This window comes from Ptychodera flava, chromosome 15 (genome assembly GCF_041260155.1).
Source record: "Ptychodera flava strain L36383 chromosome 15, AS_Pfla_20210202, whole genome shotgun sequence".
NCBI lineage: Eukaryota > Metazoa > Hemichordata > Enteropneusta > Ptychoderidae > Ptychodera > Ptychodera flava.
The window spans coordinates 15,964,175-15,986,964 of NC_091942.1; the positions used below are offsets into that span (position 1 = coordinate 15,964,175).

Sequence of the window (22,790 nt, forward strand, 5' to 3'; positions counted from 1 at the left end):
TAATACGCTTGCGCATCGTCTACTGTGACGTCACTGACAGGAATTCCCTGTGTCAAAATTGCGCCATATGTAATCCACTACGCTTCGCTCAGAGTTTCACGTACTCAATATCGCCACAGTGTTTTGTCTATTAGGTTGAAGATATCAGATGAAGTATAATTCCAATGCCGTGAACAGTTTACGATGTCTCAGGGACGACTACTGTGCCGCATTTCAAAAAACGCCGGTTTACATAAGGTGGGTCATGGCCGCTATTCACCGGCCGGCAAATTGCCGGCGTGACGTGTCGGATATGCTATCTGTTCACTGCTAATCAGTGCGATAAGTGAGTTAGTTCATGGGATTTTGCCGCGTTATAGATTTGATAAAACAGTCAAATGACGATTCTATACTTTGTACATGTTCCACCATAGACTCTCGACTTTCTCGAGGGTCTATGGTTCAACAGATCTTCTTTATGGTCTAACACAGCTAGGCAAGGCTGTGGTTTTGATGAAGATATCATAATGTTCTCAGTGTAGTACACTGTAATGTGCATGCAATTGTTGATCTTGAAGAGGAGGATCTTGCGCCTGCACATGCACACTTATTGGAGAATGTGCCATGTGAATATAATTTTCGGTAAATAGGACGTGTCGTTTTATGTACAGCATTTTACATGTTAATTTCACAAGCACAAATATTAAACCTTGTTTGTTAAATTTTCATGGTTGAATTCTTAATAAAATCTGTTTCAGTCCAATTATGTATATATTTCATCATTATTACCTGCTTTCTAGGTTCTCTCTACAAGCATAGCTAGGCTTGGAACAGCTCAACATGTCAAAAACCATCAGACCGATATCCAAAGTAAGCATCTTAGTGATGAAACATTGAAAGAACATGAAGACAGTTTATTGGACAGTGACAAGGGCAAAATGTTACCTGAAATTGTGCCACCTGAGAATATTGGACACATAAAAAGACTAGCTGGCGAGATACCCGGACAAGGACCCCCTCCGGAATCACCGGTATACTGCTGCATGAGTGGATGCAATAACTGTGTCTGGCTGGATTACATTGAAGAGATGAAGGCGTACTACCAAGATGGAGGATCACGGGCCAGAGAAGCCATCGATGAAATTCCTGATGAGACTGTGAAAACTTTCCTTAAAATGGAGTTGGGTAATAAGTGATCAGGAATGGCAGCTTAATGTGTTCCTCTGCCGATTGTACATCTACAGTTTAACAGAAGGATGAAAGGATCAAGTGCTGCAGTGTGTAATTGGTAGAATACGGAGAGAACTCTCTGAATTCAGAGATATTTACATGAAATTTACAAAATTTGAATATTAAGATAAGTTGTGTAATTTAAATGAGATTTAATGATTTCTACCTTAAGTGTACCTTGAATTATCTAGATATATATTAAAATGTTGTAGTTTTACCCTATTATACATGTCAGTTGAAAGTGACAATTATAATCCAAAAGGAGTGTGAACAAGATAACATGCATAAATTATCATCAATTATATACGTATTGACAAGTAAATTTATCCACGAGTTTTTGTTTGTGTAACAATATAATAATGTCTTTTTTGCAGTGTGTCAATAGAACACTATAGTATCCAGTTTACTTGGCATCTTATTCTGAATAAGGTATACCGGTCTTTGTTTGTTATGAACATCTTGCCATTGTGATATTTGCATCTTTCAACACATCAGTTGATTATACCACCATGTTTGAATAAAGAGACTTGCCTTTCGATTTTTTCTTTTTTTTTTAACCACTAAATCATCTCTCTAAATCTTTACTAACATATCGATTTGCTCAATTCTATGTGACCAAGTTTACCTCCATATGTTGTGGATGTTTGTCTACCTCAAGCTTGCATTTTTGGCATCATGAACTACAGTGATCACTTTATATCAAGTACATTTGTATCAGTGCTCTAATCATGTTATTTTCAAAAAATTGTCATGTTCTTATCAGTCAACATATGCCGAATTTTCAACTTGCCAAGAATTCATGTATTCTTGAATAATTGAAGACCGCTATAGATTGAAGTTTTCCTATTGTAGATTATTAGAAGATTTTTCAACACAGCAGAATTTTGATATTTATACTTGTCTGTGAATATAGAATATTTATTTTCTGAAAGTATACAATGGCATGCCCCATAATTTAAGACTATGATATCAGTATTTTGTATTGCCGAATTTATTGCATGTAAACAAATCATGAATGAAAAATAAAGAAGAAAATGAATTTATAACCATGAAATTTACTTACCTGCATACTTGTGCAAGGTATGATTTCATGCAGGGAAAGATTTCATGGTGCATTTTTTCTGCATACATGTGTAATAATAATAATATTATATCTGTGAAGCTGATTGTGTTGATGCACCATTACATAAAGTTCATGATATGGGATTTTCGAATCCATTCTGTCAGACAACTTTTATTCAAAATCATGATTGTTTGAGAAATCTGTTGGTTGTTTTGTAACATACAGATAGTGTTATTAATAAGGAACACGATGTTGTTTGTACACTAAGAAGTATTCTTGCCAAGGTTTTTGTTTAGAGGTAGCTTTTTTTAGATCAACAATTAACTGCTGCCTCCCTCTCACAAGATTGTAATTGATGGGGAGAACAATACCAAGCATCAATTGGCAAAGTATAATGCTTAAAATGTACATAAGTGACTTTGAATGTGACTTGGCAGCTTGAGATGCTTCATAAATTTCATCAATTATCCATAAATCTGTTCATTTACGAAATGTAACATACATGAATTTTTTAATTTGTTAATAACTAACAAGTCTTCAAGTTTCCCCCATGAGGTCAGTTTCATCCAAAGAGGACAATAGCCAACGTGTCTTGAAATTGAACAAACCGTAGTTTTTGTCCTAACCCATTCTCTTTCATAGTGATTGTCAGCCTATTCACAAGGAATTTCAGTTTGAACATGTTGATGTTAAGTTAACTTGAAGAAAATCTTTTTTCCACATTGATATGAAATTTGAGGCAGACCATTTAGTACCATGTATAGTTTCAAAGCTGTTTCTTGTGAAATATCAGCATTGTGTAAAGTGAAAAGTGAATCGCTATAACTCATTGTGCAAGATCTAGATGCCAGCTGAATTTTTCAAGTTTATTCATGTATGCAAATTATGTTAATGAGCATTGTTTCAGTATTAAAATTTCATGCTGAGTTTTTATCAATGTGGAATGTTCATGTATCTTGCATCTTGCATTGTTACTTGGATAGTACAAAGTGTACGTACATCTGTTGTCTGTGTCAACATTATTCTTTAAAGCTATTTATATCATAGGATATCATATATCATTCACAGGAAAGGGCTGTAATGTATGATATTTTCATTAGATTTGAAAAACATTTTCTTACTTTTGTCTTTAAAATGTATTGAAATACAAAGATTCACCTTTGTCAATTCTAGTTATTGTTTACATTATGTTGTTGGCAGCACGGCCGAAACTAGACTGCCAAGATCCATCACTTGAGGGCGCTCTCTACGCTTCCCCTTCGAGCGACGGATCTTTCAGTCTTGGCCAAAACCTGATATTTCAAGAAACCAGTACTGGTATTTAGCCTTCCAACACGATGCATTACACACAAAATGTTATCATTGAAAAAAAAACTACTAGTGGGACTAAAATTCACATGCCAAGAACTAGATTGTGGTATGTATACACAGTTTGTGCTAGCAAGTTGAAACACTGATGTTTAGCGACATGAATTTTAGCATAGCACTAGAAATTGCAACAGGTAAATATAAAAAATTCAGGGAAATATATCAAAATGACAGTAAACAGAGCTATAAAATATGTTTGAACTTTTCTGTATTTCTTTTTTTTTAGTTAAACTTATTTTGAACTATTTCTTTGTAAATCAAATGTTATACAGTTACCTAACAATATAAATGGATAAATTTTATATATATATTCATATTGTGAGCTATTTTTAGCACAGTATCTCAAAATATGCATAATTTTCACTTTTTCTGGAAATGAGAAATATTTATTTTTCAACAAGTTTAACAGTAAATTTATTTTCAATTTCAATTTGTTAAGATATGAAGAAAAGATGTTTGCTAACCTATTGAGGTTTTCAAATACTCATATTTTCAATGTGTTATGTACTTTTGCTAGTGATAATGTGTGTTGCCTAGGTTTTGTGTATGGCTAAAAGATGCCGGTTTGGTAAGAAGCAGTGAAAAGAAAATAGCAAAACTGAAATGGAAATCATTTATTTTCATAAAACAACAATTACAATTCCTTTGAATTCTTTGTTGTTAACAAACAACTACATCCTATACTATGAAAATTATTCATTGTGATAAAAGTATAGTAGGAAAAATGATGAGTTAAAGTAAATTAGTATTGCTCAATGCATGGGGGTAATAGATTACCGCCATACTCAATGTCAACAGACCAAAACATCACTCATTTATTTAATAATAGCTAGCATTCATCGTCAGTGAACCCAATGAGAGCTGTATACAACAGAGGTTGCACGATAATTTTTGACATGCCCTTGAGGGGCACTCAAAAAGTTTCCCGATAAAATCCATGGTCTCAATGAGTAGTTTTAGTGTAATATTATAAATAATTTCAACCAAAGGATTATGACATTAAAATGCTTTAGCTGTTGTGATTATTTCTACCCATCTATCTGAAATATGTTTTACTGGACAGACACTTATGTAACCAACATATTTTCTTTTCAATGGCATGCTGTGGAGCAGTTTGTATTATAGGACACCACTCATATCAGCATCGCTAACCCACTTTTGTGTGCCTCAGGAATGCACCATTTTATCTTGGGGTGGTCAGGATGGAAAACTATTCACAGAACAAATGGCAAAAATGCTTATGAAATTACAGCCATATGCACATTGCTTGAAACTCACCCTCTGAAATATAATATATCTGGCAGCCTCTCATTCTTTTATCCTCCCCCCCCAAGATTTAATGGTATATCCCTAAATAAAGCAAGAGATTTGAGCTGCATTTACCTTGACTTTCCGAGTTTCTTTCAACTATTTGACTTTGAGTAATGTCAGTTGTTGAGTATATAGATTTATGTATTCATTTCATAAATGTTTCCATAATTAATAGCACTGTTACTGTAGTGCTCCAGTCCCAGGTATTTCATTTTCATATTTGCAGTGCTGTGCGTTTTGTAAAATTGATAATTCATACAATCATGTTTTAGATGTGGAGTGAAAAACAAGGATTCTTGTGCAAATTTTAAAGTGTAATAAAGTCATGACATTAACTTGAAGATCTCTGTAGCCACGCAATTATTATTTGTTAGATGTAAGAAATGTACATAAACATTCAATGCTGAGTGAGAAATAATAATATATCATCAACAGCCTTGAATCACCTTAATTGATTGCCACTTGTACTGATATTTCGCATTCATAAATAAAAAGACATGGGGAAATAATCCATCTACCATTTGGTATAAGCCTGCACAGCCAGTTTTGCCTCCTCCCCCCCCCCCCCAAAAAAAAAAAAAATTAACTAGATGGATTGAGAATTTATTTAAATTACAATTATTATTACATTTCTAAGCAGTGATTGAATATCATGTGTGTCATGATCTATCAATATTTTTAGGGCACCAAACATAATGTATGAATCTTTTATATCTATATTCTAAGACATTGTCTCAGTGACCTTTGTTAGTGTCAAAAACCCTGTGAACAATCATTTGATGTATTTCTAACTCATTGTTTTACTTACTATATTGATATTGAAAAAAGATGAAAAACAGTAAATATTACTTTTCATGTATATTCCTGTTTTTATTTTCTAAGATAAGACCTGTGCATCTTATTCTTGAATAAGTAAGAGAATCAACAATACAACAATCCGACAGGTCATTTCATGTCAATATTTACACTTCAGCCTTGCCTTAATTACCTCCGCCAAAGAGTGCAAGTAACCTGGAATTTCTATCATGCTGGGACAATTTATGAAAAGGCAAGCCTTATACATTTACCGAGTCAAGATTTTGTTGATAAGACAACAAATACATTTATTCAGATCATAGTGAAATGACTTCAGAGAATGAAAGCCAGTAGAAAATTACCTTATTTTATGATAGTGAAACAAAGCTTTTCAATTCAACAGGATGGATATTTTTGAAAATCATGTTTCCCCACAGTTTTGTAACGTTCGAATTTCAAATAGACTTACACCCCGATTTTGCCGGCCCATCCCTGCGTCATTACATTGGTGACGGACGCAAAGTCGATAGATAGTCTAAGTCGATAGAACGATATGTCCCTTTTATGTTGAGGGCGCCCTTCATTCCTGCAAAACCTCATGCGCATGCGTTTATTTTCAGCACGAATTTTAAACCTTTCACAGCGATCACAAAGAAGCATCATAAATATACGCGACTTGCTTCAAAAGGGAGTAGTTGTTTTATTTCCGATATTAAGAAAATGTTCAAGAAGCGGAAGGCAGAAGTCGAAGTCGAGGAGGAAGAAGAAAGGTAAGTATGTTTTCGCCGTAGGAAAGCTCGCAGGGTGCAAATGTGTTCACAGGGAATAATAGACTCAATGCAAGCAAACCGTCACTGGTGCATCAGATTGAGTCGAATGTCTGTCCTTGTAGTATTCAATGACTTCTACCACATGAGGGATAGCTCAAGCGAGGCCCTGGTACGTGACAACTTTTTAGTTGTACCAATTTAATAACACCTCCTTTGTTGTATGGTATGTACACCGTACAATAGTCCTTCCAACTTGGAGAACTGTGGTGTGGTCGTGCCAAAGCTTGGTACAAATTCAAACACATTCTTTTTCTACACTTCATGCAATGACGCAGGAACCTTCCTACGCCCCCTTTTTCTGTCTATAGACGTTTAGGGTCTATGTTCTATCATAGACTAGAGTTTCTTCTAAGGTCTGTGGTTCTATTCTTGTATGTCGTAATAATTTTCTTTGCTTGGAAGTATTTACACACAGCATAGCACAGGTCTCGAACTCTTCGTTGATTGAGGCACTTCTTCTAATCAGCTAAATACCCAGTATCCCATAACAGCAGAGCCAACTCTGGTTTGTGTGTTATCTTTTTTATCATATGTGACAGTGAATAGATGAGACGATACTTGCTGCATTTCTATTAGTGCTAGCTTTTGCCAGTAAATTTTGCACCTCCACATGGATTTCAAAGTCCATCAGACCATAGACCCTAGAGAAACAGTCTATAATCAGACCAAATGTAATGAGCAAAAGAGAAGAGTAAAAAAAAAATCATTGGGAAACTATTGATTAATTACATACAGAAATGCGGAAATACAAATCAAATTCATTTGTACTTCTTGATGGAATGGATTTTGTCTTAAATAAATCATATTTTAATTTTATGGACATGAAATAGCATGATGGATGTGATCATGGTTTTTCAAACCGTACTTCTTTGTTCATATATTAAATTTTCAGATACTTTCTAAATCCTAATGCAGTCAGTAGACATCTTTACTGTTCAGTGTGCCAAGAAGTTTTCATTGAACCTCAGAGAGCACCGTGTGGACATAGTTTTTGTAAAAAGGTAAACCTGATATTATTTTGATACTTACTTATCCCCTCCCCTAAGAAAGATAAGTAACCATTACGAGAACTGCATTTCATAAACAAACTTTAGTTTTTCATTTTTCTCTAAAGACTGAAGAATGTGACCAAAGCATCAACCTTGAATTCTTCAATACCTTTTTTAATTCCGTAAGTCCCTAAAAAAAAGGTGGTTGCAGGTATTTTTGCACGATATTTAGTCTGTGCTGAATCCAATACTTTAAAAGTATCAAATCCAATATTTATGGTTAGCATCACAACCTATTTCCCCCAAAACAATGTTTTTACAAACCACCATGCTATGTGCATTATTCAGTGATGAAGGAGTGACTCATCAGTTTTGAAGCACAGTGTAAGTAAGGATCATCAATTGAATCATTCACAATCCAATCATTCTTTCTTTGTAGTGTATAGTCCCATGGCTGAAGAGAAGTAAAACGTGTCCTGAAGACAGGTAAGAAACTCAGCATCATAATTAACCTGTTCACCCCCGATTCCCTGTAAACAGGTCCAAAATCACCATTGATAACAATGGGTTTGGGCCAAACATGGTGGTGAAAAGATTAGTGTGCTTTGTTTTTGCAAAACAAATATAATAGGCACATAAAATCAATAATCATTTTTAGTTAATATCATGAAAAGCGGAATATGTAACAGTAGTGAATATAACAAGTGTGTTGCTTATGGTGAAATAGAAAAGCAGACTTTTCTAGAGATTAAAAATCAACCCCATGGCCACCAAATGTAACAGGATACAACTTTAGTTTTATTATCCTTCACTGTCTTTGTGAGCACCCAAATGAACGGCCATAGTCTGCAATACACAGTCTGTTAGTGAGTGATGTTATTCATTTGGTGAGACCCTTCATACTTCATATTGAAGAATTCTGGATGGCATATAAAAGAGAGAACATGTCTTTTGGTGGTCGATTGTGCTGAAGAGCAGATAAAGATTAATCATACTTTTTAACTAGTCTGTTAAAATTCATAATACATCACTCCCCAATCAGATACTTATAGATATAGGCATCTTTCCAGACATACCATAGTTGCTGAAATTATAGTGATACAAAGCTTTAGTGTATATGAACATATATTCAATCTTACCTTTATTGGATATGGCTTCTATGACTTGTTTTTTTTATTGCAGGAAACCTTTACAGATCCACCAATTGCATTTTGACTTTATCTTAGCCAATATCATTGGAGACCAGATGGTTGCATGTCCGTACAGAACATCTGGCTGTGAATTCATTGGACAGTTAGAGAGACTGACTGCCCACAAGAAAGGATGTGACTTCAATCCTCAGAACCTACCAAAATTCTTACTTGCTAATAAGGAAAATGAAATAAAAGCTGTTAGCCATGCCCACAGTGAAAACAAAGGTAAGGTTTGTTGTATTGTGTCATCAAGAACATTTCTCTACCCTGAAACACCTTATATCCTCAGTGTAGACACATCTACAATACTAAATGGAGTCAACCACAACATCCAAAACCAAACTGACTTTGTGAAGTGAGGACATAACTAAGTTGTAATCTTTGACAATAGTGTAAACCCAGAATTTGAATAACCATTCTACGAATAAAACCATGTGCTGCATAGAAATATGTGTATTTCCAAACATGTTTGTACACTTGGGTTGGTTTTCACTGCAGTCACATGATTTCTTTGGCATATTGAGTCTGTAGATCACCGGGCATCCTCTTTATTCTGGAGTAGAACCATTGATCACCATTTTCTTTACACAATTACGTGGAATATTTAATTTGCACACTCATTTAGTCTCATATTGGTGACACTGTTGACTTCAAGGTCAGTGTCACATTTTTGTTTGGAGTCCACTATCTTCTATAACTCAGGCGTGAGTTATGTTGATTTTCAAACTGATGATGAAGCAAAACAAAACAGAGTCTTACTAATGTTTCTCATATCATCTCAAGTTCTTTGATTATCAACCCTCTTCCAGCCAGATGGTATCACTTTCCCAACAGTGAAATCAGTGAAAAGCGGTATTGAACTCAAACCATATTAATTTTCACCCTTTGGCTGCGTCTGTTATAACAGCTCTTGTCAGTAAAAATCATATTTTGTGACTATTGACAACATCAAAGTTTTCAGGAGTCTCCAGTGTCTAAGTTTTTGTTAAAATGCACCATATGAATCAACTTGACCTGATGGCTACGTATGAACTTTGCAGTGTGTCTAAGGCACTGTCACATTCAACGTATCTATACAGGTCTGCAACTTGTTATCATCAAAAATTAAAATTTATATTCCTCTTGTTCTCTGAACAGTGGTATGTCTTGACACCACCTCAGAAGTGTCATCTGATGAAGAAGAAGGTGAATCTTCCCTTCCCACGCCGGCCAAACCCTCCCTGAAGATGAGACTATTCAGAAATGGTGGTGACCAAAGACAGATGCTTTGTTCAATGTTTTCAAATTCCAAGACATGAAAAAATGAAATATAAATTACCATATTGTGTAATAACATTCATTGCTGCTCTGCAATACAAACATGTGACTGTGTAGAATTTGATAAATGTACCATATCCACACACACATTGTAAATAGTATTCAGCATATGGCATATAACATTACTATAGAGAAAATGACATTTTTTCAGTGTTTTTAGCATATTTGTTATTTTCAAATATTCAGAAGTAAAATGATTATGAATTTAGTTGAGGTAAAATTTCATTAAAAATGTGTCTGCTGATCAATATGACATCTTGTGGAACATCACATTTTGAGTTCATCAAAAAATTTTGCGATTGTAACTATATATTGTGTGGAATATTCATGACTCTTGCACAGCCAGATAAAATGCAGTTTTATTTGGAAATGTTTAAAATTGAGCCCACTTGTATATCATTTTTAGAAAGAAATAAACTCAAATGTTGAAACTTGATTCAGGTAAACTTTAGATCACAGAAATGCTGCAGAAGGTGGCAAGGATACTTCTTCAAAAGTGAAGGTTTGGTATTCATTTTTTTTTTCTGTTTTTACAATAGTATAGTAAACTTGGTCCACTTTCAGTTTTAAAGAATAAAGTCACTTTATTACAGCTTTTCATGTATTCTTTCCAAAGCATGTGAAAGAGTCTTGCTCTCAGGGACTAGAAATGTCATTTGTTACAACATTCTCTTCATGAGAAGACTACTCAAAGTTGAACCTCGCACAGTTAGTAATTTGGGGGGAATATAGTATAGGTTAATTTTATGTGAAATTCTCTGTGGTATTGCGTTTCTCTTTACCTTACAGATTTGAATAAAAACTAATGTGTAAATACTTGTTTTCACAAATGATATTGATCATAGACTTGAACCAAGTCTGCAGAAGTTAGATTGTGGGTACCAATTATGCTCAAAGATATTTTCTCTTCATTTATTCTCGCTATTCTATCTTTTATTGACGTTTACATGTGATAGAGTGATATTTTCTATACTTTTAATTGTATCTACAGTGGTTCTTTTTAGCTGTGACATGTTTCATTGATGTGGAAGGGCTAAATATGATCATCGATATTATATAGTGTCTGTAGGATTCTGTCTTTATTCAAATTTTGCCTTTTTTCAAAGATCAGTCCATGTTGGTTGGTCCTCTCACTTCACCAATGCATTTCACTTCATTGCAACTGCAAGATCCAATGTAGACTAGGTGTAAACTTTGCATTTTATGCTAAAGTTCTCTTTTGAGATGTGAATGTCAGGTCATGTGTTGAAAGAGAATGCACAATTCACTTCTTTGATCAGATATTTTTTTATCAGGACATCAGATGTTGAAGTTGCACATGGGATGGAAAGCTCAAATTTAAAAATCCTCTGAATATCTACACAATGTCAAAGTACCCATTTGCAGCCGTAACACAAGTGCATATAACAGTCTTTTCAGCAAGATTTCTTTAAGTTTCAACCCTCTCACCTCCATACAGGAAATCAATTTGATGAAGAATTCATGTCGGCAACAAAATATTCAGACAATCATACTCATACAGTATTTTTTTTCAGTCTCAATTTGAAGCTGATGGAGTGAATAATATTTTCACCGGCTTATCTTTGTGGGAATAGAAAATGTTATTTTCTCCCATAAAGTTTACATAGGGATGGTGGCCATTTTGAATTTCAAGGGGTGGTAGATATTTGGCAAGCTGTCTTTCTAGTACCAAATTTGTACAGTGACGGTCAGACCCCTGATTTTTATCCCTATTGTGAAAGGTGAATAATTTACTGTTTCTTCACGGAAAGTCTGAGCAAAAATTTTAATACTTTTAATTTCGATGCATATGTCATACTACCATAGTTCGGTGACATACCTCACAGGAATTGCATCAAATTCCTACCTTGAAGGAGTAGAGTAGAGTTAGTATTTGATAAAAATCATATACCCTTCGCTCACAGTGTGAGGGGGCTCAGAGAAGTTAGCTTTTTGAAGTCTGATCCACTTCACTCTTATAAAATGCAATGTGTTCTATGCTCCTTTGTGTGTTTAATGGATTTTAACGTAACAAATACTGGCGCGTTTGGTCTAGAGTCTGGGGTTTTGTTTTTTGTTTTGTTAACATGTAGATGTAGAGGGAGACATTCATACCAATTTCCGAAGTTGATCAGAGGTCATCAAACATCACCATTGAAATGTTTGAGGGCGCTAGACTAGATACCAACAGTGAGGTCAGGTCAGAGGATCATTCATTCAACACATGGTATCAATGGCGGAGGTCGTAGAAACAGTTGCAATATTCATTGCTGGCGCACTGGCAGCAGCGGCAGTGTTTGCCATAGATCAAGGAGGAATGTACCTCCTTTTGGCCTTACTAGCGGTGTTTCTGGTTGTGTGTATGGCGATTCGATGGCCAGCTATGGAAAAACGAGTGTGCCTTCTTGTGCTTGGCGACATTGGGCGAAGTCCTCGTATGCAATACCACGCACTGTCCTTCGCAAAACATGGATACCACGTCGACCTGATTGGATACGGAGGTAACAATACCCAGCTTCTGTTTTGAATGAAATTTGACAATGATTTCATTCAGCTTCACCAAGAGAGATTATAGATGTGCAACTTTCAAAAATTTTACGACGTCCAATGATACATCTGGGGGAGGGGAGGGGCTAGCTGCAATAATTGTAGCCAGCTATTGGGAGGGGCATAAAATAATGTATATTTAATGAATATTTCCAAAGTTTGGTGTACCCTGTCTCACTTAATTTAGTTAGTCCTCCACTTTAATTTTTCATTATTTGCACCATTTGTTTCAATTTACTATATTTTTTAATTGTATTTGGTGATTGATTAGGAGAGATTTTTTCAACTTTCAATGCACAGAGAAAATGTGAAATGAATTATGATTTCAAGCAATAGCGAGTAATCAATGCCCCAGTCATTTCTTAAGTTTTTTATTTCTATCTGCTTACTTTTGCTAGCTGCAGTACAGTAGCTCAAGGTTTTGCCTGGGTATTTGGGTCGGACGGCCGTTCGACCCAAATACCCAGGCAAAACCTCGAGCTACTGTACTGCAGCTAACTTTTGCATGCTCATCAACTTTCAACCGGTGATTTCCCAATTATTGACAACTTCTATCAGTGAAAAGGAACAAATTTCTGTAAACCCTGTCTTCAATATTTTATACTTAACCTTACCACACTATGAAATTGCACTGTTGAAAATGTGCATTAAATTCCAAAGATTCAATTTAAAACATAAATATTTATGGGGCGACTATCCCTGGGTGTGCCTTATTTTTTGTACATCTACACTCCAACAAACCAATTTATCCACACTTCATATATGATCCCAAAATTTACGCATAAAGCCACTTTGGGATGGTAGTCTAAAAAATTGCATGCCAACTATATGATCAGGCCAAATAAAAAAATGCATGTGTTCCTGTTAACCCAGCTGACTGACCCAAGGAAAACCAGTCGACCTTAGGCATTTTTTTCACATTTTAAACAAATTTCTCAAAATTCTCTAAATTTTATCATATTGTTTTTGGTCTTAGTCAACAGAAAGTAAATTAGAAAAAATTTCCTTCAACCTAATTTTCAGAGGCATGTCCCGGAAACACAGTTTTTTATTGGCTTCACCAGTGAAAGTGTGGATTGTTTTGTCAAAATGGGAGAACTTATTTTGTCTATAGTATCTAGATTTGCTAGGAAGTGTCAGACTTGAATGACAAATTAAAAACTGTGTCACATGGTGGAACTTAAAGTTGTCTTTAGTCACAAGTTGAGGGGCTTCAGTTCAGATATATTTCTCTGAGAAATTGTCCAACATACCTTGGTTTGATTATTTTAAAAGATGATCAGTGTGGGACATATGTCATCTATGCAATAGTAAAGTGATAAATTAATACTGGAAATAAAAATCACATTGCTGTAAATACATGCTTACCTTTGCATCAAACATTATTTTTTTATGCAAAGAAATGCTTTTGTTTAGTTTCATCTATTGATTCATGATTTTGGTACTGATTTAATTAAACAATTTAGTTTTAATGATTTGATCAAACCACAAATGAATTTTCACAGGGGAGATATTTTAGCACTCTCATCACTGATCGTAGGCGTAACTATATGGTTTTCAATACTGTTAATGAATCTTCAGTGTTCACAGTGAAATAGAAATAAAAAGGTGAGAAAATAAAGATAGGACTGTGAGTCGTCAGATTATGTCACCTTTGTTCTTGCAGGTTCAAAGCCTCATGATGAAATTGTACAGAATGAGAAGATTGTTATGCATCCAATGCATGAACCACCTAGTCTTCCAGCGTGTAAGTTGTCTTATCCTGCCAGCTTCATATGTCACCATCAGGTCAACAAATTGGTTCAAACAAACCAAGCACAACATGTCTATATGATACATTTTTAACAAAAATATTGAACATTTGAAGGCCCTTGATACTGTAAACATGATTTTTACAGACTAAACATGCTATAACAGACCCAGCCAAGTGGGTGAAAATACGTATGGTTTAACTGACTTAGCAGATGGAAAAGTGATACTGTCTGTCAGGAACAGGGTTATTCTATCTGAGAAGTGTTGTATAAAGTATGGAAATGGCTGGCTTTCTAAATGAACAAACTGTGCAGTAGCAAAGAACAATATTATCTATTATGGCCTGCCTTAGATTTGTGTTCCTGTTTTCAGTATCATCCAGTGATAGTCTGGGCATATCATTGACTTTAGCATGAGCCACAAAACAGGCCAAGATTTTGTTTGGTAACTTTTACCTTGATATCAGCAAAGGCCAGGGTGTAAAAAAAAACGAACTTACAAACAGAGACTCACAGATTATGTAAAAATGAGGCAATTGGCTATTCTGGAGTTACATTCCATGTTTGGGTCACAAAATGTGAGATCTTTGAGTTCACTGACGTTAGAATTTCCAACAAAAAATGGCAGGATTATTGGAAGAGCCTTTCACCGGCCGTTCTATTCATTAGACAACCTACACTCACTGTACATAGATATAGTTCCATGAAATAAGTTGACATTGCAAGAAAACACCAAGTACTCTTTCAGAAAAAAATCACCCTATAAATTTTTCAGCCAGTCGTAATATCGACAGTGGAAATTCCCATGTTTTTGTTTCCATTGTGTTAACTGCTTTAGAAAGGTTACTTGGCTTTATGCAAGTAAAAACATGGTTGCAGTTTTTCTGCGCATGCTATGACATAACCTTGCACATTTTCCATGTCAATATCATCCATGTACAATAATTTTACAGGTGTTCATTACTCACTCAGTGATATATTTCCCTTGCAGTTTTACCCAGGATATTTCACTATGCATCTAAAGTCGTTCTACAAGCAGCAATGCTGACAGTCTATCTCATGCTAGGTATCCCCAGGGCCAAAATTATAATGCTCCAGGTTTGTATCAAATATCCAGGTGTATAATCTATTCACAGCATGAATTAAGTTTTCACCCATAAATTAAAACATGGAAATAATATTAAAATTATCAAAACTGAAAGAAAGGGTGAATTACAAATGGTTTATCATGGGAAAATAATGTAAAAGAGGGCTTACTGAAAGCCTTGCTCTCTTTAGGTAGCTTGCTTGCAAATACATGAATGAGATGGCTATTAAACAATCAGAAATGCATTGTAATGTGTGTGTCTCTGTGTGTGTGTCAAATTGGGGTGTGTGTTTCAAACGTAGGGCTTTTTACTATCAGTAGTTTGTCTTTCTCAAGTCACCTCTGACCTATTTATACTGTTATTTGACCCTTGACCCACTGAAAATTTCTGTAACCTCTGACCCATCCACTAATAAAAATTGTCGTGATTGGCCTATGACCTACTGGCTGTTCCACAACGTATGTCAATAGCAAATACTCATTTCAACTTCACTGTGTTTTTGTTACAGAATCCGCCCGCCATCCCCAGCATAGCTGTGGCATGGTTGATTGGGCTTCTTAGAGGCAGCCATATTGTCATAGACTGGCACAACTACGGATACAGTATACTCAGCTTGTCCCTGGGTGCCAGGCACATACTTGTCAAATTTTCAAAATGGTGAGGAGTTACATAATGTTTGGTTTCAGCATGGCAGAAAGCTATCATGTTCATAACCCTTCTGGGAAAGTATTAGTTTTAAGATAATAAATTTTGATGGAAGACCTTTAATTTACAGACTTGCAGAACACAGCCATGTGCAAAACTTAAAGAACACTTTCTGTGAAAGTTTGTGATCTGGCACTTTAGAAAGTTACATACTCTTTTAGATGAAAAAGTAACAAAATTTAACTTCAAATGTATGGTTTATCATAGATTGGTAGCGCATACAATATTCTAAATTGATGCACCGTTGACTCAAAAATGTTCATTTTGATCCATAAAGATTGAAATAATCCTTGTGCTAATCACTGTGTTCCAGTTTATTAGACTGATGTAAAATAATTTCCAATAATGCCTGAATTCAATCAAAAAATGTGTCAGTTAGCGAGCACAGTCATGATGGGACAAGTTTCTGGTAGTGTATTGCACAATATGTAAAATCATTGTTCAAGAACATTGCACTTTCTCTTCAGTAATACGGCTAAATCATGCAAAGCATTGATTTCACAATAGTGTGATCAGTCACACTGGCGTTGATATTGGTATTCAGAAGGTGGCAACCCTCTGCTGATGTGCAGCTGGCTCGGAAGGTAAAATCTGATTGGTCGATTGTCACTATACACAAGCTTGAAAAATTACAAATTTCCCTTGACGCTGTAACCTATGAAGTACTGAAACATTGTTTTTTCTGAAATATATTCACATATTGATATTCTATTGATACTTTTCACGATGTACACAAAATGTTCAGTTGCTGAGTTTATTGTGCTTTTCTGTCATAACAGGTATGAAAAAATGTTTGGAAGATTGTCGTCTGCAAACATCTGCGTCACAAATGCCATGCGAGAAGATTTGGAGAAAAACTGGGGAATAGTGGCACACACTATGTATGATAGGCCACCTCTGATATTCCAAGAAACTGACTTGGATAAACAACATGATGTGGGTATCCTTCCATTTTTGTTTGATTTCATGTTTCCAACCTCTCCTCCATTTCCATTGTATTAAGGTAGTATGTACCTCAAAAGTGTAAGACTTCAACTTTTACCCAAACTTTCCTCAATGAAACTTTCAACCATCCCCTTGCCAAATCAAGAGTAAAATCAGAGATTATCATGCAAAATTTGGTGCTAGAGAAACAAATTACCTAACATTTATCGAAATTCAAAATGGCCGCCATCCCTGTGTTAACTCTATGGGGAATTTAACATATCTGACTTTCAAAAAAATAAGGTGATGAATTTTTTTTCTTTCTCCAAGAGCTTAATACAAGCACCCACAAGTGGTAGATCAGAAATATTTTTAAAGAATTTGAGAGTCTGAATATCTGTTACGAGGCACATTGTAAAGTTTTTATATCCCTGAAATGCAGAAGTTATGTTTTGATAAAAACACAGGAAGAGGTTAAACATATGTTACTGATAAAATAAGGTGAATGTTGATATTGAATCAGAGGTTTCACAAATACACTGTCCCCTTCATTACCCTTTCATTAGCAACATTTGGAACAATGCTGTCATAGTTGTCTATACAGGGAAGTAAATTGAAAGTTAAAAACAAATGTAATTTAAGTTTCATTTCCCTGAAGCTAGTTGTAACAACATGTTTGTCAATGCTTCTAGTTCCTTTCCTGATCTTGTGGCTACAATGACATTGTCAATAGTGTATTGTGTTTGCAGTTACTTTCTTCCACAACCAAGTCTGTATATTTCATCCAGGATGTGCCTATTTCACTTGCACAGATCCCGTTTTGAATATTGCATTTAGACAATGTTCAACTCTTTGTTGAGAAAGCGGTCATTTTCACACAGTCTGTATTGTATCTTTATTGTTTATTTCCAAAGCAACTTGATTGTGGGGAGCACAACTTTGTTCATCATTAGATCATGGTAGACACCAGAGTTGAGTTGGTGCCGTAGAGCTGAGCAATTCACCTAGTTACCCCTGGAATTTAGGGATAACACACCTGTGTCATGTTCACCCTCCTCACATACTTTTACATCAACAATCACAAGTAATCAAGAATTTATCAAAATCTTGGACTCAAACCAGGTCTATATTTTTATTTGAGTTAAAGTGATATAATGTGCTTGTGTTCTGCAGCTGTTGGTGCAAGAAAAACAAATTCCAATGTTATCACTGCATTTCCCTCAAAATAGACAGTTCACCAAAGTCTTATATCTATATTTCCAGCTGTTCCTGAGATTGTCAGGGGAACATCCGGTCTTTGGGTCGGATCAGCCAAACCAAACTGCATTTACAGAAAGCACGTCCAACGGAGTGAAGTCCCAACCGGACAGACCAGCGCTGCTTGTCAGCAGCACAAGTTGGACTGAAGACGAGGACTTCTCAATACTGCTGACAGCCTTAGAAAGTGAGTTCAATGAACAAAGTCATGTTTCCACGTGGATGTTGCTGTTTACAAGTGACTGTCAATCAGAAGCCGCCTCATTATAGATGTGAAAGTTTTTATCAGAAGTATAGTTATGTAAGCATAATAAAAGACAGGAACATGTTTAGCTTTCAATGTTAATCACAATGACTGAAAATAATTTATGTTTATTAATTTAATGTCATCTTCTACTAAAAGCTGTTTGTTTTGCTGAGGTCAAAGTGTCTTGTTTCTGTTTCTGAGGCATATGATTCAGTTTCATTGCTTTGATAAAAAAAAGTTAGTTTCACTTCATTCCCTGACAGATCTAAAAGTAGAAAATCAGTTAAATGTTCATTTCACAACTTTCATTCAAAATTATGTTTTAAATTCAAGTCAATTTTCACAAATAGTGATAAACGATTTTAAATTCTGCCATCAAAGAATTTACTGTTTGAAAGCACGGCAACAGGATTCTAAAGGGCCTTACTCATAGCTATACACTTTTGGAAAAATTCAAAAAAATTTTAAAATTATGATATTTCTGCATCTAACCGACAGAATATGAAAAGGCATGTGTTGCTAAGGAGACTCACCTACCGAACGTGGTATGTGCCATCACTGGCAAAGGACCAATGAAAGAACACTACAAAAGCGTCATAGCAACCAAACATTTCAAACATGTCCATATATGTACGCCGTGGTTGGTCGCTGAGGACTACCCCAGGTTGTTAGGTAAGCTAGAAACCTTCCACCAGATTTGAGAGTTGTATTTTGTGATCCAGGGACAGGATGCGAATTGCAGAAGTATGTGAGACTTAAATTCTCAGCAAGCGAGCTTTACAACGTAGTTTGCCAAGTAATTTATGAATGACTCACTTGTTTATGAAGGCAAAATATGAAACAGTGTATATGTAATTTTGATAAAAGCGTAGTTTAAATGATACAGTATGAAAGTGCAAGAAAAGTGTGAAATAAACAGGTTTATTGCCATGGAATCTTCTCAACAGTTCCACAGTACTGGCTGACAAATGAAATTACACACTGCACAGCCTAGAGGACTGCTTGTGTATAAGGTAACAACAATCTCTTTGTGTCTGTCTGTTTTTAGGTTCAGCTGATCTAGGTATTTGTCTACATACCTCATCGAGTGGCTTGGATCTACCAATGAAGGTGGTCGACATGTTTGGGTGTGGACTGCCAGTATGTGCCATACATTTTAATTGGTTAGTATATGTCTTCCATGTTGAGACCATTATAGTCTGTCTGACAACTATTTTGGTGAGAAATGTTCAAATAGTTAAATGTTTTCCATCCTGTTTTGACCGTTGATGGTGATCGCTGTATGTTGTTATAATGGTTTCACGATCAAGTTTGTCTGTTGAGAAAATCTTTAATCTATTTGAGTCTAGAAATTTACACTAGCCATTTGTCATCATGGGACAAAATAAAATAATTTATACCATAGACCCTCCAAAAGACTCACGTTTTTTTGAGGGTCTATGTTTATACCTGTGTTTTTATACAAGAGATAATTTCCAAAATACATCCTCCTCTCCCTACTGAGAGAGAAGATTACAAGAAATGAAATGGCTGTTTTGCAGATAGTCAAGTCCAGTCTGTAATTTCTATTTTCCCAGTTGTTTATTAACAGAATATTAATCTACGCATACACCATACTCCTGCTGCTTCTGTTTGTACAGATAATCTGCAATATTCAAACAAGCAAACAGATCTTGTTTAGTCATATACCATTCAGAAATAACTCAGAAATTTATTGACACAGATAGACAAATGCCGTATGATTTTCTGGCGTTTTTTGTGTACCAATATTAACCTGTCTTTTCAGTGTTGTTCAGTGTCAGACATATTTTTTTTATATCTTTTTTGTTTTCTTAATTCTTTTTTATGTGTGCACAGTCTTCATGAATTGGTCAAACACGAAGAGAATGGTTTAGTTTTCCATCATGAAAATGAATTAGCTGAACAACTACAGGTAATTTGTGTATATTGAATCATTATGGATAAATTTAAGAATTAATTTTTAATTCATGTATACTTAATGATTACTTATTTATCTATTTTTGAGTTTGTTTGTTTATTTATTTATTTATTTATTTGGTTGATTAGGTGTTTCTACCCTACGTTGACAGCCTGTCTTTGAATGATTTGTGAACATAAACTGCACAGATATACTCAGGTTGACATCAAGGTCAATAGTATATGCATGTCAAAATTGACAAACACCACTCACAATGTGTTAGTATGTTTTACAGGCCCATATTTTGATCCTATCTCAATTGAATCTCATGTCAAATGCAAAGAATTAGTTTAGTGGGGTGAAAGGTCGTATTCAAATTTTTTTGACCTCATTGCGGTAAATGATGACATCACTGTTTGAAATTGGTTTGTGTTAATTCCATATCCTTTCTTTAAATCGTAATGCCATAATTATACCATGTTGACCTATAAAGACAATACCGTACTATAAATAATGCCTTTGTGATAAGGAAGTATTCATTATATGTATTGCAATAAAAGTTATCAGTGTACACAACTCTGGTGATATTTCAAAATTTGTTATCTGTCTGTTCGTCTCCTCTTTGTATGTTGAACAAAGACTGATGAGCTTAACCTCATTTTTGCTTTGTTTTTTTTTCAGGATCTTTTATCAGATTTCCCTAGCAACCAGAAACGCCTTCAGTCATTCAGGGAGAATCTGCAGAGCTTTCAGAGACTACGATGGGACGAATGTTGGAATCAGTCCGTCTTACCTATTGTGGAAAAGCTGTCAGCACAGTGACACTAAAACTCAGTTTGATTGGTCAGGCTTTTAAAGCATGGCTATGTTATTTTTTTACCAACCAATGAGCAACTCCCTTACAGACTGCAGTGAAGTTTAATTGATGATGCACCAAATCAACAAAGGATGCCAGTAAATGAGAAGCAAAGACTTTACCTATCGACAAAATAGATTTAGGAAAACTCATACCGTGAAAATGTGCAAAGCGCTATGGGGCAGAAACCAAGCGCAAGCGCAGTCAGGGTACAAGCAAAGCTTGATGCAAATCTTTTATGGCAGGTCAAGCCATAATTTGCTGAAAAACATCCACTGAATAATTGAAAATTTTGGTGAAAGAATACGTTTGAGTTTAACTAAATTTGGATGTATTAAATTACACCCTTTTCTAGACCCATGTGTAGACTCAGAGGAGTTTATAACCCCTTTTCAGACAATGTTGCTGTAAAACTTGGGCAGCAAATAATGGAAGTGCAAAACCCAGGGTGCAATCCCAACACATCATAGGCACTCTGCTGGGTATGTATGGTTGTGCGGTCCTAACACAGTATTTCCAGACCAAAACAAACTACCTGCAAGCCCGACACACTACGTGCAGGCGCAACACTCTACCAGGAACATGTATGTGCGGTTGCACTGTCCCAACAGTATTTTTCAAACCCAGACAATCTACAAGCAGTCCCAACACTTCATATGCATTCCCAACACACCATGTGCAGGCCCAACACTCTACCGCAAACATGTATTTGCAACTGTGCAGTCCCAACATAGTATTTGCTATCCAAACACACCATTTGCTTGCCTAAAATGCAATTTGTATTCCCAACCCAGTATAAGCAGCCACAAGTGTTTTGAAAATTAACACAAAGAAAGCCATTTGTAAGCCATATGAATACACTGTTCTCGTGTATTGATTGCCTTTAAAATGGACAAAGTCATTAAGTTTAAGCAAATAACTTTCACTTTATCCAACCTTATCCAGAGTATATTTTTTCATCGCCACATAATAAACAACATTGTAGAACAAAAATGCAGGAACACCGTTAAAGAAATCCAGCTAATTAAATCTAACATAAGAGTGCGAATATTGTACATGAAACTCATGAATAAAGAATGACTCAAGTAATATCCTGACTCAAATTGGACATGTAAAATCTCTGTATGTGTTAGAGAAGCAAAAAAAGAGAAGAAGGAAAAAAAGATGACATTCTGTAACAAGATCCCTGCAACACGCTCAATAGATTCAGCCAGTAGTAGGCACCATGGATGCAGTGCAGAAGAGCCCTCATTGGGTCAATCTGATTAAAATCAGATATAGAGTACGGCGACGTCTACTTATGCGGTATTCTCTTGCTGTCGCCAGGAACACACTGCATTGTACACAGGGCTGGTCTCAAAGTATGTCCGCATGATTTGCGTTTGCACAGTTATTAATAAAAGGCATGTTTCAACATTGAAA

At 35.4% G+C, this 22,790-nt stretch overlaps 2 protein-coding genes across 2 annotated transcripts; both read left to right on the plus strand.

Moving 5' to 3' along the window:
- The first annotated feature begins 6,350 nt into the window (after positions 1 to 6,350).
- On the plus strand, positions 6,351 to 10,891 carry LOC139151324 (ligand of Numb protein X 2-like). The gene is made up of 5 exons (XM_070724020.1): positions 6,351 to 6,516; positions 7,469 to 7,577; positions 8,005 to 8,051; positions 8,748 to 8,983; positions 9,896 to 10,891. Exons 1-5 carry the CDS (start codon positions 6,467 to 6,469, stop codon positions 10,054 to 10,056), a joined length of 603 nt encoding a protein of 200 aa, XP_070580121.1. The 5' UTR covers positions 6,351 to 6,466; the 3' UTR covers positions 10,057 to 10,891.
- A 1,380-nt stretch (positions 10,892 to 12,271) lies between these two features.
- LOC139151323 (chitobiosyldiphosphodolichol beta-mannosyltransferase-like) lies at positions 12,272 to 21,724 on the plus strand. The gene is made up of 10 exons (XM_070724019.1): positions 12,272 to 12,576; positions 14,289 to 14,369; positions 15,365 to 15,471; positions 15,970 to 16,118; positions 16,946 to 17,102; positions 18,354 to 18,534; positions 19,093 to 19,266; positions 19,643 to 19,757; positions 20,452 to 20,527; positions 21,194 to 21,724. The coding sequence occupies exons 1-10, from the start codon at positions 12,300 to 12,302 to the stop codon at positions 21,332 to 21,334; spliced, it is 1,458 nt and encodes a 485-aa protein (XP_070580120.1). The 5' UTR covers positions 12,272 to 12,299; the 3' UTR covers positions 21,335 to 21,724.
- The last annotated feature ends 1,066 nt before the right edge of the window (positions 21,725 to 22,790 follow it).

What these genes read in the sequence shown, in the direction of transcription:
- LOC139151324 (XM_070724020.1), top strand. Translation starts at nt 6,467, where the DNA reads ATGTTCAAGAAGCGGAAGGCAGAAGTCGAAGTCGAGGAGGAAGAAGAA. An exon ending in GTCGAGGAGGAAGAAGAAAG is followed by an intron (nt 6,517 to 7,468) that starts GTAAGTATGTTT and finishes TTAAATTTTCAG; the next exon opens with ATACTTTCTAAATCCTAATG. An exon ending in AAAACGTGTCCTGAAGACAG is followed by an intron (nt 8,052 to 8,747) that starts GTAAGAAACTCA and finishes TTTTTATTGCAG; the next exon opens with GAAACCTTTACAGATCCACC.
- LOC139151323 (XM_070724019.1), top strand. Translation starts at nt 12,300, where the DNA reads ATGGTATCAATGGCGGAGGTCGTAGAAACAGTTGCAATATTCATTGCT. An exon ending in CTTGTCAAATTTTCAAAATG is followed by an intron (nt 16,119 to 16,945) that starts GTGAGGAGTTAC and finishes CTGTCATAACAG; the next exon opens with GTATGAAAAAATGTTTGGAA. An exon ending in ACTGCTGACAGCCTTAGAAA is followed by an intron (nt 18,535 to 19,092) that starts GTGAGTTCAATG and finishes TCTAACCGACAG; the next exon opens with AATATGAAAAGGCATGTGTT.